The sequence below is a fragment of the Spermophilus citellus genome, assembly GCF_964194105.1.
Source record: "Spermophilus citellus genome assembly, chromosome: 3".
Lineage (NCBI taxonomy): Eukaryota > Metazoa > Chordata > Mammalia > Rodentia > Sciuridae > Spermophilus > Spermophilus citellus.
This window is the reverse complement of record NC_138184.1, coordinates 31,904,165-31,923,017: the sequence shown is the minus strand read 5'-3', so window position 1 is coordinate 31,923,017 and position 18,853 is coordinate 31,904,165. Positions and strand designations below refer to the sequence as shown.

Sequence of the window (18,853 nt, the reverse complement as noted above, 5' to 3'; positions counted from 1 at the left end):
CTTGGGGCTGCCAGCTAAGTGTCCTTCTTGCCATACTGTTATACTGTCTCCCCAGTCCTCCTGGGACTCACAACAGACCATGGATGACTAAGATGGGCCACAGCAGCTACTGCCTTCAGCATCCTAGCTTACTAACTGAAGGTCCCCAGGTCTGAATTTTGAGATCTTGACCCCCCACAGACATTAAGATGACTTATGGATTAGGTTCTCTTACTTCCATTACACACCCTAAATACTAGCACATTTTACAGGCATTATTAGTTCACTGGTTTATCGAGTCACTGGCAGGGTTAGGAAGAGCTCAGTCACAAATTCACTCCTCAAAGGAGCTAACAGGAGCCCAGCAGACACCCAAAATCCATAGATGCTGAAGCACCTTTTATAAAATGGCATATAACCTAGGTAGCCTTCCCAAATAGTTTAAAATGATTTCTAGGTAACTTGTAATACCTAAAAATATAAATATAAGTAATTGTTGCACTGAAATATAAAGGGAATCATGACAAGAAGAAAAATCTGTGCATCTTCAATATAGGCACAATTAAATTTTTTTTTTTTTTTATCTGCTAGATTCCTGGAACCAATTCCTTGTGGATACAGAGAGATGAGTTTCTATAACTTTTTGAAACAAGACAAACTGTGGAGACCATATATAGATTAATGGCTGTTAGGGATTGGGAAAGGAAGGGTTGAACAGGTAGAGCACAGAGTATTTTTAGGGCAGTGAAAATGTATGATACTATAATGGGGGATACATGTTGTTATACATTTGTCAAAATCCATAGCATGTACAACACCAAGAGTGGACTCTAAAGTAAATTATGCATTTCACAAAAACAAATAAACAAACAATAACAACAACAATGAGCTAAAAAAGGAGAAACAGATAAAACTCCTGATGTCCATATCCTACTTCTATTTGCTTCTCTTTCTCAATCTCTAACACTAGAGTTTCAAGTACAGCAACCAACCACGTAAGTGATGAAAGAGCTTGATTTTTGCATCTCTATGGGGAATTGCCATTTATGGAGCTAACACTATATGCCAGACATCACAATATGTTAATTTGCATGTTTTTCTCCTTGTAACTAGTTAATAAATTAATAGGAAAACCAACCTTAAAAGAGAGGTGGAAGCAGGAGTGGCATCTAGATTCTATAGCCTCTAAAGTCCATGCTTTTAAAAACAATGTTACAGTCTCCCTAGGACTTGTAATGAATAGAGGGGAGACAGCAAAAAGCATTGCTGGGCACTTGAGTCCCCAAAGAAGCCACCAGACTCTGCCTCAAAGGAGAGCAGGGCAGCCCTGCCTCCTTCTAGTTGGAGACTTGAATTCCATCCCCTCTCACGGGGGAACGATGGTCCTGAAGGGAAAAGATCCTCACAAGACTAAGGCTTTTCTTATTCTGTTGTCTAAAAATGCATTATAATTAATCGAACTTAAGATATCAAATATTCACTATCATTTGTATACCACTGAGAGGGGAAAAAAAGACATTTTCAAAATACCAATATCAAAGATGTAAAAACACTTTTTTAAAAGTGCAAGTTAGAATTAATAAAGTATGGTATATATATATGAGAGTAGAATATTTAAGTACAATTGCTGATGTATTAAATTGTTTCTCCTTATTTCCACAGTTACAAAAGGACTCACTTCATATTATCTTTCATGACATAATGTATTGTTATGCTTCTAAGTCTATAAAAATCAATAAGATGTAAGTTGGAATATGAACAAATACTCATATATATATATATATATATGGCAAGGGCAAATCAGTTTTATGGAAAACTCAGACTAATAAGTAATAATAATGGCATTTTAAAGAGAAATAAATAAATACCAGTTTTAATATTTGAAAAACTCTTTAAAATACTCTTTAGCCGATTTCTAGTAGGTCAAAGCAATTATGGCAATTTTGTTAATATTCTATCTTCAAAATTAATGAACTTCCTGTGTTATGTGAAATTTCTTCAAGATATGCTACCTATTGCTGTAGTGAAATGTTTTCAACAGATTGAATCCCTGAAATAGCAAAGAATGGGCAAAGACTATCTCAATTTTAGAGCTTATTAATTTCTTTAATATGTCAGAAAGAGTGTGGTCAAACTCAGTCCAATATTATGGGCATTTGCCAGATGCCTACTATGTGCAAACAGAATAATTTAATTTGGCTTATGTGTTTCCTTAAAAAAATGTTTACTTCAAAAGTTCAACCTTTAATTTTTCAAAAACCCAGGGAGCTTTTCATTCATATGTATAAATCACAATTTTCTCTAAGCCCCATAAATCTCTTAATATCATTCCCAATTTAACAACTGTTGTAGTTACTCTGTTTTACATAAACTATATAATCCATATTTGATGCTTCTTTTATGAGAGTAGAATATTTAAGTACAATTGCTGATGTATTAAATTGTTTCTCCTTATTTCCACAGTTACAAAAGGACTCACTTCATATTATCTTTCATGACATAATGTATTATTATGCTTCTAAGTCTATAAAAATCAATAAGATGTAACTTGGAATATGAACAGATACAAATACTCATACAAAAAATACAGATACAAAAAAATCTCATTTAAAGAAGTTGCAAATAATCTACCTGGAGTAGTCCTACTGGCATGCTAATCATGTCTGTGCCTCTCGTAAGCTTCATAGTGCTTCTGCTTTCACCAAATATTGTCACACGCTTAATGAAAATCTTGAACTTCTGAAGAATTCCCTCCACATCATATCATCTACATTTAATTTTGAAAGCATAAAAATCATCTGAACTCTAAAATTTTATGAAGGAAAATAGTCACCTTCTGTTCAACAAGTAAATATATATATATATATATATATATATATATATATATATATATATATATTTTTTTTTTTTTTTTCCTGATAAGGAGTATCTGAACCACACACCTACCAGAGGAAAGTTCCCTAAAGTCTCATCAGCATGGTTAAACACCTCTTTTCATGGATAGAATAAAACTAGTTAAGTTCTGGTTTCACTAAATAATCAAAATAAGAAAGAAAGAGTAAAATAAGGGGACCAAAAATCTCAAACTGAATATTCACAACTAGTTGAATTCAACTTTTTAACTCTGAATAAGTGGATTTAAAAATTATCTTTAATTTTAGGGAAACTTTATTATGAATAACCTCAGGACTCACAAAATTAATTAGGAAAAAAGCCCATCTTTTAAGTAAGAAAATTATGAAGTATGTAAGTCATCTCAATCCTTCTTAAATAATTATCTACGAGAGATACATATAAAACTGGCTTTAATTATTGCATGCAATTATGTAATGTAGTTTTTACATTTTCTGGCTGATTGAAATCATAAAATTTCAGAGCAAGAGGATACTCTACAGACCACATCAGCCATCTCCCTTTACAAAGGAAGAAACTGCAATCAGGAGGCCTGAGATCACAATGAAGAGGCAGATTATAATCCCACCCCCCCAAAAAAATTTCTTGATACCATAGTCCAAAATGTATCCTTGACATTATGCTACTTCATAATTCAGAAAGGCAAAAAGATACCACTAAGGACAGGGAAAAGTAAAGTGGAATCCAGAAAATTAATACAAGTGTCCATGAAGTCTTGGAATTTTGAAATAAACTCATTCCTCACAGAAATGACATACTAATTTCCCCAAATTAGAAGCACAACTAAAAGTAGTTGGGGCTTTGCATCTAGGTTCTGAGAACCTGCAAGAAGCTACAGAATGACAAGAAAGTTTGACAGGTGTGTGTGTGTACGCAGGTGAACTTACATCCACGTGAAGCCAGAGACCATGCCTCTCACAGATGTCAGCTATTTCATCCAGAGGGTCGAAGGCACCCAGCACAGTTGTGCCAGAGGTGGCACAGACAAGAAACGGCATTGTCCCCTGTGAGAAGGATCCATACACAGAAAGAACTGTTACCGTCACCACCAAAGTTTTGTTGGAAACACAAAGCGTTATGCATCCAGACATCGATATTGGCGTTTTGAAGGTGATTGTTAATTCAATGGGTGTTTTTAAACTTCTACACTATATGGACTTTTGTAATTAACAGGTTGGAAAAATGCTAAGAGGGCAGTAGTCTTTTGTGCAAGGTCAATATACAGTCTCGCTATTATTGCTTTCATTCTCCCTCTGTAGTATTCTGTGCTCTAAGCATGGCTCAGACAGAGCATAAACTGCCTCTGTGGCAAAGGCAAACTGACAATCTGTATGTGTGTCCCAATTCCTTCCTAGGGAAATAAGTTGGGCCTCCATGGTGACATTGTCACCCTTCTCCAAAACAAGAAGGAACATGATTGGCAGACAAACCCCCAGGGGGTAAACCATACAGGCCTTTCTGGTTGTCTCCTTGTAAATTTAGTGCAGTTGCAAAACAAAGAATGTGTTCAGGTACAAAACCCAGCAAAATTTGAATACAGAGAATCAGGCAACCTTGTGGGGAGGCCTTCTCCACATGGGTGTTACAGTAGAGAAATTCACTGGAAGGTACTGGAAAACAGAACACTTGATTGCTGCATCTTGCAGAGAAAACAGATGAGTATCTGAACCATTGGAAGATGGGGGAGAAAAGGGAGAGTGTGGGGGCACATGTAGAGATGAATGGTAACAGTAGTCATGCTAGCCAGGCACCCTGACCCCTTAAGGGACTTTATGTCAACCAGGCAGAGGAAGAATACAACAGGTTGTTTCCATATAGCTGAATCCCAGTGTGGCAGCAGAGATGAGCTGCTTACTGTGGAAGCATCCTGGAGGGAAAACTTACAGACCAATGTGAGTTGGTGACAAGCGACTAGAATCCTAGGATTCTAGAACACCTGAGGAATAAGTGACTCCTGTCACTTCACCACCTATGAAAGTCATTCTTCTTCCATTTAGCATGAAGGTATATTTTCCCCTCAGCTTTATCATGAAGTGCATTATTATTGCAACATTCTTTTTTTATCCTTTGATGCCAAGAGTGGTTGTGTTTGAAACAAACTCATTCCAATTTAACTGACCTTTGACAGAAAGATGTTATTTCTCAACAGAAAGTGGGGCAGAGCAAGAACACTTGGTCCCACATCTCCAAATTGAGATGCACAGGAATCAAAGTGATGGTACATAATGAATCCAGTTGCCATTTTGGGGAGACATTTGTGACACACAGAATCGAGTCTACCCCAAACCTCTCAGCCAGGCCAGAAGGTGAGAGAGCCCCTGGGAAACCATGGGCTTTGGAAATTCTTCCCTGTTCTCAAACACAACAGATTAAGTCTTTATCATGTCAGTGACCTAAATGAAATGAGAACAGATGTACATCAATCATCAAAAGCAACAAAAGAAGTAATTTGCTAAAGCTGTTTAAGGTGTCTTTAATGGTTGGGCTTTCCTGCCACAGACTATATGACATTCTGACAGCTGTGAGAAAATACCTATGCACACCATCATAGCCTATTAATGAGTTTTTCTCACCTTTAAAAAAAAAGTTCCTATAAATCAGGTCCAGAAATTAAACTTTTGCAATCTGGATTTAACCTTCCATATTTTTTTTCCTTCCTCATACCTCATACTGTTAACAAGAAAATTCAGTAGAAAGGGTATAGATTGCATGCTGCCAATGGGCTATATTCCCTGAGAAAGTTTGTCATTTCAAGTACTCATACACCAAAATACCTCCAAAATATTCGGTGGTCATACTAGTTTGGGCTTGTCAATAATCACTTTAGAACCTCTGGTGCCTTGTGGTTTTCACTGTCTTTGTAATAGCATCAAGTAAAGGTTACTGCTTAAAAGAGTTTTTAATGGATTGTGATCCACCAGATACTTGAATTCACCCCCACAAAAAAAAAAAAAAAAGCTGAAATACTGTTGCCTACATCTGAAACAGTATGAGTTAAAAGCTTGAAACAAAACAACTAGGTCTAAGCTACTGAGGAAAATAAACTACTCATCATATATTATCATCTTCGAATGGGTACAAGGTTTGTTTGAAGTAAATCCAGGCTAAATTATCAGCTGACTTGAAAGAAAATCAAGAAGACATATCAGCTCTAGCCCCTTGTCCTACTTTTAAATGTACCTAAAGCAATTTTTTATTACTTTTTTAAAGACTTCTTTTATTAAGCTCTCAACTTTAGAATTACATTGGCTTCGTATATATCATTGTCAAAACAAAAATTGGAGCAACTAAATAATAGTGACTGCGGTGAAATAAAATTCACTCTGCTAGAAATATGAATTGTTGCTGGTGGTATAGCTCAGTGGTAGAGCACTCGCCTAGCACATGCTGGGCCCTGGGTTCAACTGTCAGCAACACCAAACATAAAAAGAGAAGGTGGGGGGGGGGAGGAGAGGGAGGGAGAGGAAAGGAAAGGAAAAGAAGAAAAGAAATATGAATAATTAGTGATACCAAAAATTTGGGAGACCATGTTTATAGAAAATTAACTCAGTATTTTGAAAATTGGTCAATAAGGGGGAAAGAATAAATTATTAATCCTGCCTTGCATGTGTAAACTGCTTCCTTAGGGAAATCAAACAGGGATGAGGAAACATTTTTCTTTAGAAGTGTGTTGTCAATAATAAGGAAGGAATGAGAAACTGAATTAGAACATCAGTTGATGAAATGATGGGTCTGGACAATGACCACCAATGGTAGCAAAATCCATGAGGTGAGGGACTGACTGCAAACTTTATAACAATACTAGACCCTACTTTAGTGTTAGCACAAAAAGGCACATGAGATATCTCCAGACAGAAAGTCAAAAGGAAACCTTCCTGCTTTTTTTGTTGTTGTTGTTGTTTTGTTTTGTTTTTTAAATCCAATTTGAATCTCACTGGGTCTCAAGATCTAAATTATACACTACAGACACAGTGGTGGGGAGATCCTTAGCATCTCAATTCTTGATGTAATCCACAAAATCCATAATGTGGAACATTCTACCAGACAAAGGACCTGGCTTCTTCAACAAATCAATTGTAGGCAACAAACAAGGAGGAGGACCAAGCTATGGATCAGAAAAGATTTGTGTGGACCTTGTTTGAATCCCAATGTACACAAGCCAATTATTTTTAAAAAGGCAATGGGGAAATTTTTAATATAAGCTGAATATTTGATAACATTAAGAAATTTTAGCTTTTAAATATAATCATGTTTTTTTTTAAAGAGTACATATACCTTACAGATATTCTCCATGATTTATAGGTCAAAGGAGATAATGTCAGGGCATGCTTTAGACTCGTGTAGCAGTGGTGAGAGGACATGGGGTGTGGATGAGGCACAGGAGAGCAGGAGCTGAGGATTGCTGGAGAGACATTGTGGGCATAGGAAGGCTCCTAATATTGTTTCTGTGTAGGTTTGAAATTGTAATCAAAAGTTTAAAATTCAAGAAAGAAAGAAAAGAGCCCCGGGGTAGGGCAGGTGATGGAGGAGGAGGAGAAGGAAAGAGGGGAAGGAAGAAGGAAGAAAAAAAATGTGAAACAGGAAAGAAGCATCAGCAGCATCCCCCACCATCTAACATCCAGGACATCATGAACATTCTTTTTAATGAGAACTTTTGTAGAATAAGATGGAACTTTTGTAGAATAAGACTCAAAAGCAGTATCTGTGGTTCACAGCCAGTATTTTGCAGAATTTTACACAAAAGTCAAAGGCATATATGCTAATCTGAACCACCAGAGAGTTATCAAATCTACTTGTCCTTAGAATGGCAAGAAAAACAAACAAACAAATAAATAAGTGGATACAGATTTAAGGATATACACCTGAAGGCAATACAGCCACAAGAACTGCAGAATTTTTAAAATATAGAGTTTGAACAAAATACAGTAATCTATCATGCCCCAGGACAAGCTGATTTTTATGAAAATTAAAAAAAAACCCAAAGAGTACAAGAACAAAAATACAGTATTAAAACTTTTAAAAAATTACCCATCATTCTTAGAGTGTGAACTCCTGTGATAGGTATACCTCACATCCCAGCTCAAAGATGGGATTTTTAATTTTCTTGGGCCTGACCATTTGCTACCTGTTGGAAAGTTACTAGAAAATTATCTGAAGCTCTATTAGCAAGGGAAGAAGTGGGCGGAGTCAGTGAGGTAGGTGCACCAAATCCAGCAGGTTTTTGGTCCAAAGAGCAAATGGTTAGTACCAAAAATAATCAGCTTCCTCTTCAAAAAGCAGGTAACCAGAGTCATGCCCTGCCTTCTCTAACAACCGGCATTTCAGCTGGAATATATTCTAGCAGGTGGGGAAGACAGGATATTCTGCCACTGTAAGGCTAGACCCAGACCCAGTATGAAGGGGCACTAATGGATGGGCTTTGGGTTGGAAGCAACTGGGAGGAGGGATGGATAAAGAAGTCAACAATCATTTTGAATGCAGCACAAAGACATCTGTTTGTCCTACAGATTTCTGGGAGGGAGGAGCTACATAGATAGCAGAGTGCATGCCAAGGCTCTGTTGGAGAGGCTACGTTCATCTTTAGGGCTTATTCTTGCCAAGAAATCTGAATATGGTGATGTCAGTGTTTTAATAGGCTCTGGCTGCCTGGGAATGAGATATCAAAACAAAAAACAAACAAACAACAACAACAACAAAAAAACCAAAACACCACAGACCATGGAGAGCCACGCACCTGGAAATAGAATATCTGTAAATGAGCTTCCTTATTTTAACTCCAACATGCTCTCTTCTCTCTCTCTCCCACACATATAAATGGGTTTGGCTGTTTTCATTCTCTCCCTGTTTCTCTCTCTTCTCTCTCTCTCTCTCTCTCTCTCTCTCTCTCTCTCTCTCTCTCTCCCAGATGCACACATATGCACTTGTGCTCGCTCTCATGTGTGATCTCTCTCTCCCCCTCTCACCTCTTCTCTGGCTTGCCAGATTTGCTTCTCCAGTTCTTCAGGTATCATTTTACCTCTAAGGGACACAGATTTAAGACTTTCAGTTATGTTTAGTAGTTAACAGGCAATGGTACTGCTTTGGAAACAGTATAAATTTCCCCTTCCACCCACCAGGCTTCCAGATCCTGTCCCCATTACCTTCCATCTGTTTCCACAAAGCATACATTCTGGGTACCAATCCCAAGAAAGGAGGCTGCTTTCTTCATGGAGTAATGACACTGAATTAAAGGGCAAGAGAGGGGGGAGAGAGATGAATGCATAGCACGAAAAATGTATTAGTTATTATTTAAATAAGCATGTCTTCATAGTTGAGCAAAATATTTGGAACATTGTTGCATAAAAGAAAAAGATAACAGTAATTTAATTCCATTCCTTAGTGTAATGGCTGAGAACATTGACTTTGGGGTCAGAGGAACCAGGATTTATGAACAAATAATGCACACACTCTGAACCTCAGTTTGCTAATCTATAAAGGGATTGTATCGATAACGTGCTTTCCATCAGTTTATTAGAGAATGAAATGGGTCAAAATACAAAAAGGATGGACACAAAGCCAAACAAATGGAACAAACTTGGACACTGATGGTTATTATTCTCTATAACGTGGAGAAAAGTTTCTCTTGATGCTCTAAGGCTCACTATTAATGGAAACTTAGAATCTAGTCTGTTGCTGACTCAAAATCCTCTAAGGAGAGAGTTAGAATGTGTATCAAAGATTGCAATCACAGGCTAAAGAAGAATTTAATTATTTCCAAGAGAAAACAATGGGTTATAAATGCTGATCAGACACATGACCAGTCTTATTTAATATTGAATGTAAGGCAGAAATTAAATCATATAGGAATGAGGCTAAAGTCCTAAGAATAAAACTAATATTAATTTGTAGAAATTCTACTTTACACAGCTGTGGCATGAAGGAGGCTTATAGATGCTTCTGGAATGAGGTCTGGTCCATTTCTTTTTAGCAAATAGTGGAATATTCTTTAGATTGTTTGGCCTTCCCCCTACCACCACATGCCGTCTATAAAATAATTAGTATTCGAAAGTTGGAGATGTCGTTCTTTATATATTAGTGAGGACAGGTGGTCAATTAATTCTTTTTCATGCCAGAAAAATGAAGGTGCTAAAGGACATTATTGTACCAAAAAAAAAACCTTAGTAATTTAATTTGTAGGTATGAATACATTAAAAGAGTAGTCATGCCTTCACACTTAACTTGATGAATTCCCTCAAATGTGGTAATTTTTTTCCTTCTTTTGTCAAGAGAGTTTTATTGGGAGCTCTTTTTTTAACTCTGTAAAAATAAAATGCAGAGGTAACACCATCAGGAAAAAAAAAATGAAACCATCCTAAATAATTAATTTCCAAATATCAAATAGGACACATCCAAAATGCCTGCAGGATGTATTTATTTCAGGTTGTTACAAGAACATATGCATATTGAAGAGAAATAATGTACATGAAAATGTAATTAATTTTCCACTTGATACATCAGCCTATGCTGGTTGGAGGTAACAGGCCTGCCAGAGCTAAGGTGACAGAGCTAAGGTGAATTATTTCTCACCAGAGATCTGAGCTATGGCAACAAAACAGCTATTGATTTCATAATGATAAACGCTAGCCTACCTCCACCGACATCTGACTATAGGGCAAATCACAGTGCTTTACTCCCGAGAATTAGCAAAATATCTCCAACCAATAGATGTGCTGAATAAAATATCTGTAATCAGACTAAGAATAGCTTCAGTGGAGCTGTCTTTAAGTACCTCGGGGCAAAGTACAGCCCAAAGTCAATCTCAAATGGATAGGGACAGATAAAAAGTCTGTAAAACTGAAGTCTAAACATCTGAAAACATCCAAGAAGGCAAGAACCCTGGAAGGGGAACAGAAAGAGAGAGGGGGATGCTTCTGACATGCTGAGTAGTTTCAAGGCAAGGAAAACCCTGGAAGGCTGGAATTCAGAAGTAACCACTGCATTTAGAAACAAACGGCGGCTGTTCCCATCACTGGCAAAAGAGAAGGCAGTCATTCTGAGACTCGACCTCCCTGTAGGTTTCATAAATCTACAGAAGGCACAAAAATCTCAGCGGGTGCTCATTTCTATCAAGATAAAACAGAAAGTGCCTACATGAAAGACAGCATTGAGCTGAAGTTTTACTTTCTGGTTCCTGCAAGGATTTCTTTCTTTTTCCCCTATGACCTTGGATTTCTCAATGAACTGCTGCTCTCTCCTCAACATGCACTGTGCCCTGGACATGTGGACTCCTTCCAGGGCTTGACTATTTTGATATTCACATTAGCTGTTAGGGAGAGTGGAGTTGATACATGTTACATGTTAAGGAAGAATGAAATGAAATAGAATCCAGGGGATCTCTTCAAAAACACACTGCAGGTTCAATTCCTAAAGAGACAGAATTAAGAATCCAGGTGGATGGACTTAGCCTTATGCTTATCAGGAGAGCCCAAGGTACCCCTGTGTGCTGTCGAGAAGACTGGAGGCAACATCCCAGCCCAACTCAGTGAGGCACCAGGGTACAGAGTGTAAGGAGGGATAACCCTTAGCCACACACCCCCAACATCTCAATTGCCCCCTCCAGCAAGGACCCTGACAAAGACAAACTGGTCCCATTGGTCACTGGCATGGGAGGTGAGTTTCTCTGTACTTTCACCTTTCAATGGCGGTCAGTGATCACTACTTTATGTGGATTCCTAAAATGATTTGAATTACTCAGGAACTTTGCAAATCTAATATTTCAGCATGCCTAAGGAATTCATATCAAAGAACTAATCAAGTCATAAATTTATGACTTCAATTACTTTTCTCCAGAATTTCCTTTCTCTTTGCCATTTAGCACCTGGGAGGCTAATTTTGGATATATTGATAGCACAGGGGGGACTCTGTTAGATCTTGCAGATCTCTACCAATAGCTGGATCCAAATTCAAACCTGAACAATGCAAAAATGGTGCAAGACAGAGATAGAGTCACCTGGGGAAGCATGAAAACTGAGGGGCGGGGGACACCTAATAAGACAGTAGAGGAACACAACCTCTGGGCCATGGACCACACACCTAAAACAAACAAACAAACAAAGAAAAAACAAAGATCTAGCAAAAATCTTCCATAGGATTGAAGACTGTTTGGTAAAAACAACATTGTTTAATTTTTTTTAACAAGAGAATAGATTGAATTGTTATAATAAGAGTAAAGGTGGTTATTAAATTATAAATTAAAGTAATGCAAATGCGATGCCCCAGTCTCTTCAGGCAGATCAGGGAAGGCATGAGCTACAAAGTGGAGTCTGGAGGGAGGGAGTGAAAATATATATTCAGGGCCACAGAAGGCTCACAGGGTTGGAATTTTTCTGGGGAATTCACATCCTGCTCTTGGATTTTCTGGCGCCAACTTCTACCGGCTTGTTATCCATGGCATACATTTTGCCTCTTGGGAAAAACAAAACAAAACAAAAACAAAAGCCGAACAACCTCACTGAATCCCTGAGTTCTGGTTTCACAATGACATAAGAATTCCATTTCTTGCAACTCTCCATTCCCTAATCACACTTGTGTTACAGGTCTTTCCCAGGTGTGATGTTTAGTCTAGGCTTTCAAAATGATTTCTTCTCTCTTTCCAGGGCAATTATGCCACAAAGGAAATGCTAGCAAATTTTAAAACAAAATAAAAAAGGGCAAAAATAAAAGTACTGAACAGACATCCAGGCCCCATTTCATCAGTTTTCCCAGGCTTGGAACTGGCGATCCAAACATTGAAAGGTCGGTGCTTTTCTGATCCACTAAGTTTTCTCAGACTGAAATATCCAGGCTGGAACCCGGAGAGGGAAGCCCTCTTCTGCAGTAATCCCAAATAACCAGGTATGTTCCCCAGTTGTCCCCATTATTATTCTTCTCTTGCTACAGAAAGAACATGGTATGAAGAAGGGTTGTGGGTGGCTGGGTCAAGGATCTGAACAGATGACATTTCCCAGGGGACTCCTCTCAGGTGCCTCCTACCACTCAACTCCTGCTCTGCACCTTAGTGCTGATGCAAACAGTGATGGTTAGACAGGACGGGAGGAAAACATGGGAGTGGCTGGACTTCCTTGCACTTTGGGTCACTTTGGACACAATTTGTTGTTTTGCAATAATCAAGTAACTTTCATTCTTAGAATAAATTAAAAGATTTAGAAAATCCCAGATGGAAATTATATATATAGAGATTTCAGATTTTGCCCACCTCAAGTTGTTGATAAGAGACCTAGTATTCTCACAGAAGGTGAAGAAGCTAAACTTCCTTCCAGGGACCTGGGGAGGAAGCAGTGTCAGAAGGACAAAGGAATCCACTGGAATCACACAGAAATAGAAAAAGGAGAAAATAAGAATCTTCTAGATAAGACTGTACTTAAGCTGTACCATCCATTTCTATCCACCTCTTATAGATGGCTTGTTCTCCTCCTATTAATAGTAGCTAATATTTTTGATATCCATGATGTCCCAGATTCATTTAGTCTTTGCAACTACTCACTCATCAGTGACTATTATGTAGTTGCTAGGCAGCCTTATGGGCCTAGCTGTTCACTGCTACCTATATCTTTCAGGTGACTGCAGCATGTTTCCTTAAAGGTATGGTCTATTTCCCATGGATCTGGGTTCAGAGATGAGACTTACTTTGTCATGACAATAAGGCATAGGTGACAATGTGCCAGTTCTGAGGCTAGGACTCAAGAAGCCCAGTATGTTACCATATTGTTGATCACCTACATGGCTGCCATGAGAACATACCAAGACTACGTGCCAGAGGCTGATAGACACAAGGGGTGGAGGAGAGCCACTGCAGATGTCCAGGCTGGGCCACTCCTACATCAGCAATTAGCCCGCCAGTCCCTGGACATATAAGGCACTGTCCAGCCAAGGACAGCAGAACTGCCTAGCTATCCTGAGCCTTACAGTGATATCACTTACAGGTGATAATATATAGTTTTTAGTTCTAAGCTACTAGGTTTTGGCATAATTTATTAGGTATGAGGATTGATACACTCATTTTTACAAATTAGGAAACTGAGGCACAGAGGAGTTAATCGACTTATCCAATGTCACTCAAATGGGAAGTGACGGGGATGGTTACTGAATCCAGCCAGTCCAGCTCAAATCCAATGCATGTATCTACAATCTGACCTTGGAATTCAGTGAAGTGTAAGATTAGAGAGAGGAGACTGTGGCAACATAAAATTGTATGTGTGTTTATGTGTGTGTGTGTGTGCGTGCGTGTGTGTGCAATGTTGTTACCAAATATCTTCCTTTCACCTTGAAAATGAAAATAAGAACCCATTATATTAGACAATTAAAGCAATTTTACAAGAAAATGTGAGTAGAAAACATAGCTGAGAACAGTAGCGGTCATCTAAGTTCTAAGACACAGGATACTCATAGAGAAAATGCAAAGATAGCACTTCAAATGAAAGATTCTTGACTCAAAGAAAATGTAACATACTATAAATTTTTTTTCAAAAGGTGATGTACAAAATTGGATGGCCAGGGTTTCAAAACTAGGCCCATCAGAATTCCCTTTGGAATGCAATATTACATTATACTTAGGCATATTAATCACAGAGTGTAGGATACAATTACAACAAGGGTCCTCAAACAAATGAGTTCTCTTAAATAATGCATACCCAGAAAAATGTATGTATAATAATAAGAATAATGTTTTACCTCTGCAGATGTGAAAAGGGTTAATCTTGGCAACCCAAACAGCCCCTTTTCTTTAATATCAGGACAATATTTGTATCTAGCTAAATTCATTGCATACATATTGGACACTGAACCACCTGCAAAAACAAAATTTAAATGTCATACTTATGGCATGGAGTTATACTACTTAAAGAACTGAATACAGTGGAAAGCAGGGATGTTCATGACTGTTCTAGGCTAAAGACGTCAATGTAAAAGCACCCAAATACCGCCCTCCTCCCGTACTCTGAATATTCCTTAATCACCTACTCCAGAACTTTTCAATGTCAGCTGAGACAGAAGCTTTGGTCTCTTTTCTCATTTCAGTGGTTTCCCACACTTAAAAACTTTCAGTGTTTGAGCTTCGTACCCAAGTCTCCATAATTTTCTTTCTTTCTTCTTCTTTTTTTTTTTTTTTGTATCAGGAATTGAACCCAGGGGCACTTAGCCACTAAGTCACATCCCCAGTCCTTTTTTAATTTTTTCTTTTGAGACAGGGTCTCCCTAAGTTGCTTAGGACTATACTAAGTTGCCGAGGCTGGCCTTGAACTTGTGATCCTCCTGCCTCATGCTCCCAAGTAGCTGGGATTGTAGGCGAGCACCAGCAAGTCTGGCCCAAGTCTTCACATAATTAGTAATATTCTTTCTGTATGTCTCCTGATCAAGAAAATTGAAATAAAAATATGTGCTCATCTCTGGGTCAAAAAATAATTGTAGGATAAACAAATGAACTTTAGGAAATTTCTCTAGTAAAATTGGTTTTAAAATTTGGAGGACTTATCATTGCCTTTCCAAATTCCCAACAGCAGACAAATTCATTCGTGTTAGACATAAATCCTAAATTGTAGACATTTTATTTGTTAAGTATGTATGTCATTTATTTAGCATTTATGCAAAATATTATCACTCTGGAGAAAGGCATAAGCTATTTGCTTACCAAGTAGCATCATTAATACCCAATTTTCTGTAATATGTAAATCTGCAAGGAGGTTTTTTTTTTTTTTCAAATGAATACAATTTTAGATGCTCATAGTGGAAGGGTGACGGCAATAACTAATTGTACTCACCTGGGTTAAATATTCCATCCCCTTCTTTCCAGCCAATAAATTCAATCATTTTCTTCAGAACCGCTTCTTCCACTAACAGAAACACTGGGGACACCTCATACGTATAACTAGATAGATATAAAAAACACTTCACTTCTATGACTAGAGTCAAAACATCCCTTGGGTGTCCCAAGAAATGCACAGAGTTTTATTAAAACCAAGGGGCTTCTGAGATGTAGGTCGTCTTTGGAAATTCATCCATTGGAAATAAAGAATTGCTCCCTCAGTAATAGCATTGGGCATGGTTAGATAATGCCAGGAGCCAGTGGTATAGGAGACAGGCAAGCTATTTCAGCAGCCCTAGTTGAGAAGACACCATCAATTCCATGAGGAGAGAACAAGGCAGGGTATTGAGATTCTTGGTATTAGCCATAGGCAGCGGTGTATCAGTATTTGAATACTTTGGATGCTGCACTGGATGCTGATGTTGGTTACAGAAAAGCCATTGTCTTGGAAACCAGGTTTTATTAGATTACTACTAGGAGCATGCTAACAGTCAGGTCTAGATGTTTTACATGGAGTCACCCCTAACTGTGGCTTCCTCTACCACATTCTCTGCATCGATACAGATGGGAAGTATTCTGGGGGACAGCTCTCACTGTGTGATGATCCGACTGGAAACTCTATCCAGATTCCTCCTCTGTGAAGCATTTGTGGCTCTAGTCTGGAATGCTGTTGTCAGAAAGCCTTGCAACATCAGCCCTGACTGGGAAAGCCTCGGCTGCAGGGAGCCGCCTCCTCCAGATCACATCCCTTCTTGTGGCAGTCCATACATAATGACTGGTCACTCCAGAGATCTCGGAGTGAGATCTAGAGATCTACTCCAGAGATCATCATTGAGGCTGCCCGGCAGCTTGATTTCTATCCCTACACTCCTGCCTCCTATTCCCCCACTTTCCCAGCCACTCAAGTTCAGGACAAGGTTACTCCCTAATGAGCATCCACTAAAGAGGGTCTTCCCGGGGAACCCAGATGACATCAGTTATTGCACCTTGTTTTGTAATGTTTGAGTCTCTTTTCTCCTCCAGATAACTAGAGGATGACTAAACATCTCTAATCTCCTACTCAATTAGGTGATTACATTAAATTGTATCTGAATAAATGTGTTCTCTAAATATGTAGGCTAAGTAGATTCATTTAGATTTATAGTCACAGAATTTGATGCAATTATTTTAACATCTGGAAGGGAAAGCTTTGGAATGGAGGCAAAAACATTAAATATCTACTCGGTATCACCTACCTATGTGCCAAGAACTCTACAAATACTACACCATTTAAAAAACAAGATAGGCTCTGTTTTCAACCACACTTTGAAAACAGTTTACACACATACTAGAGGTGCGAAAAACGTATACATTCAGGTGTACCTAAAATATTAATAGAATAATCATTCTTTTTTTTTGTAACAAAGAGTTAGTATTACACGAACTATTGAAAACTAGCTCAACTGTACATCTGAGAAAGGGGCTTGCAGGTGGACAGGATGATAGAGAACACACTCAAGGACGAGCCACATTTTGAATGGATGGTTCAGTTTGGCAGCAGTTTAACACTTATCAAAGTTTCTCAATTTTTCAGATTAAATACCTAGAACAGCCAAGGGTTCAAAAAGTCATGTAATCTTTGTTATTTATTTATTTATTTTTGGTACTAGGGATTGAACTCGGGTGCACTTGACCACTGAACCATCTCCCTTGCCTATATTTTGTATGTTATTTAGAGACAGGGTCTCACTGAGTTGCTTAGCACTTTGCTTTTACTGAGGCTGGTTTTGAACTAGCAATTCTCCTGCCTCAGCCTCCTGATCCACTGGGATTACAGGTATGTGCCACCATGCACAGCCACAGAGTTATGTAATCTTATTGTCTTTTCCAACTTATGTATTACCTCCTCTTCTGCATGTGGTAGCTGTTTTTTCTCTCATTACTGCACCAAATATCTCTGAGGCCACTCATGGCATCCATGTGGTAATTAGGTGGACACTGTTCAGTCTTTGTCTTAGCTAACTGCCCAATAACATATGACCCTAAACAAATTCTCCTCCTGGCTTCCATACCAATCCCCTTGATTTTCTCCTGGTCTCTCTCTATTGTGGGCTGATCTGACTCCTCCTATTCATTAATTGTTGGATGCCCTCAAGGCCCAGTCAAGAAGAAAACAGCCCCCTTCTCTCCTTATTCTATGCTCTTTCCTCATGTTAGTGATTCTCCCTCCTGGCTGCTCACTAAAATCACATGCAATATATCCCTATATGAGGCACACACAGGGAAATTCATATTTAATTGGTCTGTAGGATCCAGGCACCAATTCTGTTTTTAACGGTTCCCAAGTTGACTCTAGCGGGCAGTGGGGAGTGAGAATCACTGGTTTTGGCAATCTCGTGCACACCCACTCTTCATTCCAATTACCGTCATTTCACCAACAACTTTTTAATTCCTATAGATACCAGAATTTCTGGCCCATATATGTCTCAGATTACTTGGTCTTTCTTGTTGTATATCTCAAACTCAAATGTCCACAATTGAACATTAAATTCTTGATCTGGGCTTTTCCAGTGAATTTTTGAAAACTGGTCCCCTCTCCCAAGGCCTCCCAAATTGATGAGTGACATGACCGTGAACCAACTATGAAAGCCTGAAACCTAGTATTATCTTAGAAACTTCCCCCTTGTCCTCATTTCCAACATCCAACATATTATCTAGTCCTTCATGTTTTATCTTCCAAACATATTTTTTTTTCCTCTCTATTCCTTCTGCTTCCACCTAAGTCCAAACTGCTAAGGTCTCTCATCTGACTAAGGAGATGCCTTCCTGACAGATCTCCTCCAATGCACTCTCCAAATTTCTAGCAATCTTTTTAATAGCAAATGTCACCCAGTGATTTAGAAACCTTTAAGAACTTTCCAACGTACTTAGAATAACTCATGAACATACTCCACAAGGCTCTGCATGTCTGGCTTCTGTCTCTCTCCCCCATATTATCCTCCTCTACACTCCCTGTTGCTCTGTCAGCTACACCCACATTGACCTTTCCATTCATAGAGTATATCATGCTGCCCCCACCACAGGGCCTTTGTATGTGCAATTCCTTCTACTGGAAACCAGTTCCTCCCATTCCACCCAGTTAAC

The 18,853-nt window shown here is 38.5% G+C and overlaps 1 protein-coding gene across 4 annotated transcripts in view; it reads right to left on the bottom strand.

Moving 5' to 3' along the window:
* The window catches only part of GADL1 (glutamate decarboxylase like 1), a 174,108-nt gene that overhangs the window by 113,991 nt on the left and 41,264 nt on the right, over positions 1-18,853 (bottom strand). For all 4 annotated transcript variants that reach the window (XM_081284072.1, XM_081284071.1, XM_081284073.1 and 1 more), the window contains 5 exons: positions 15,687-15,793; positions 14,602-14,717; positions 9,033-9,112; positions 8,856-8,910; positions 3,780-3,896 (listed from right to left, as the gene is read on the bottom strand). In XM_081284072.1, coding sequence (XP_081140198.1) covers positions 3,780-3,896; positions 8,856-8,910; positions 9,033-9,112; positions 14,602-14,717; positions 15,687-15,793 — 475 coding nt within the window. The remainder of the gene's footprint in view (positions 1-3,779; positions 3,897-8,855; positions 8,911-9,032; positions 9,113-14,601; positions 14,718-15,686; positions 15,794-18,853) is intronic.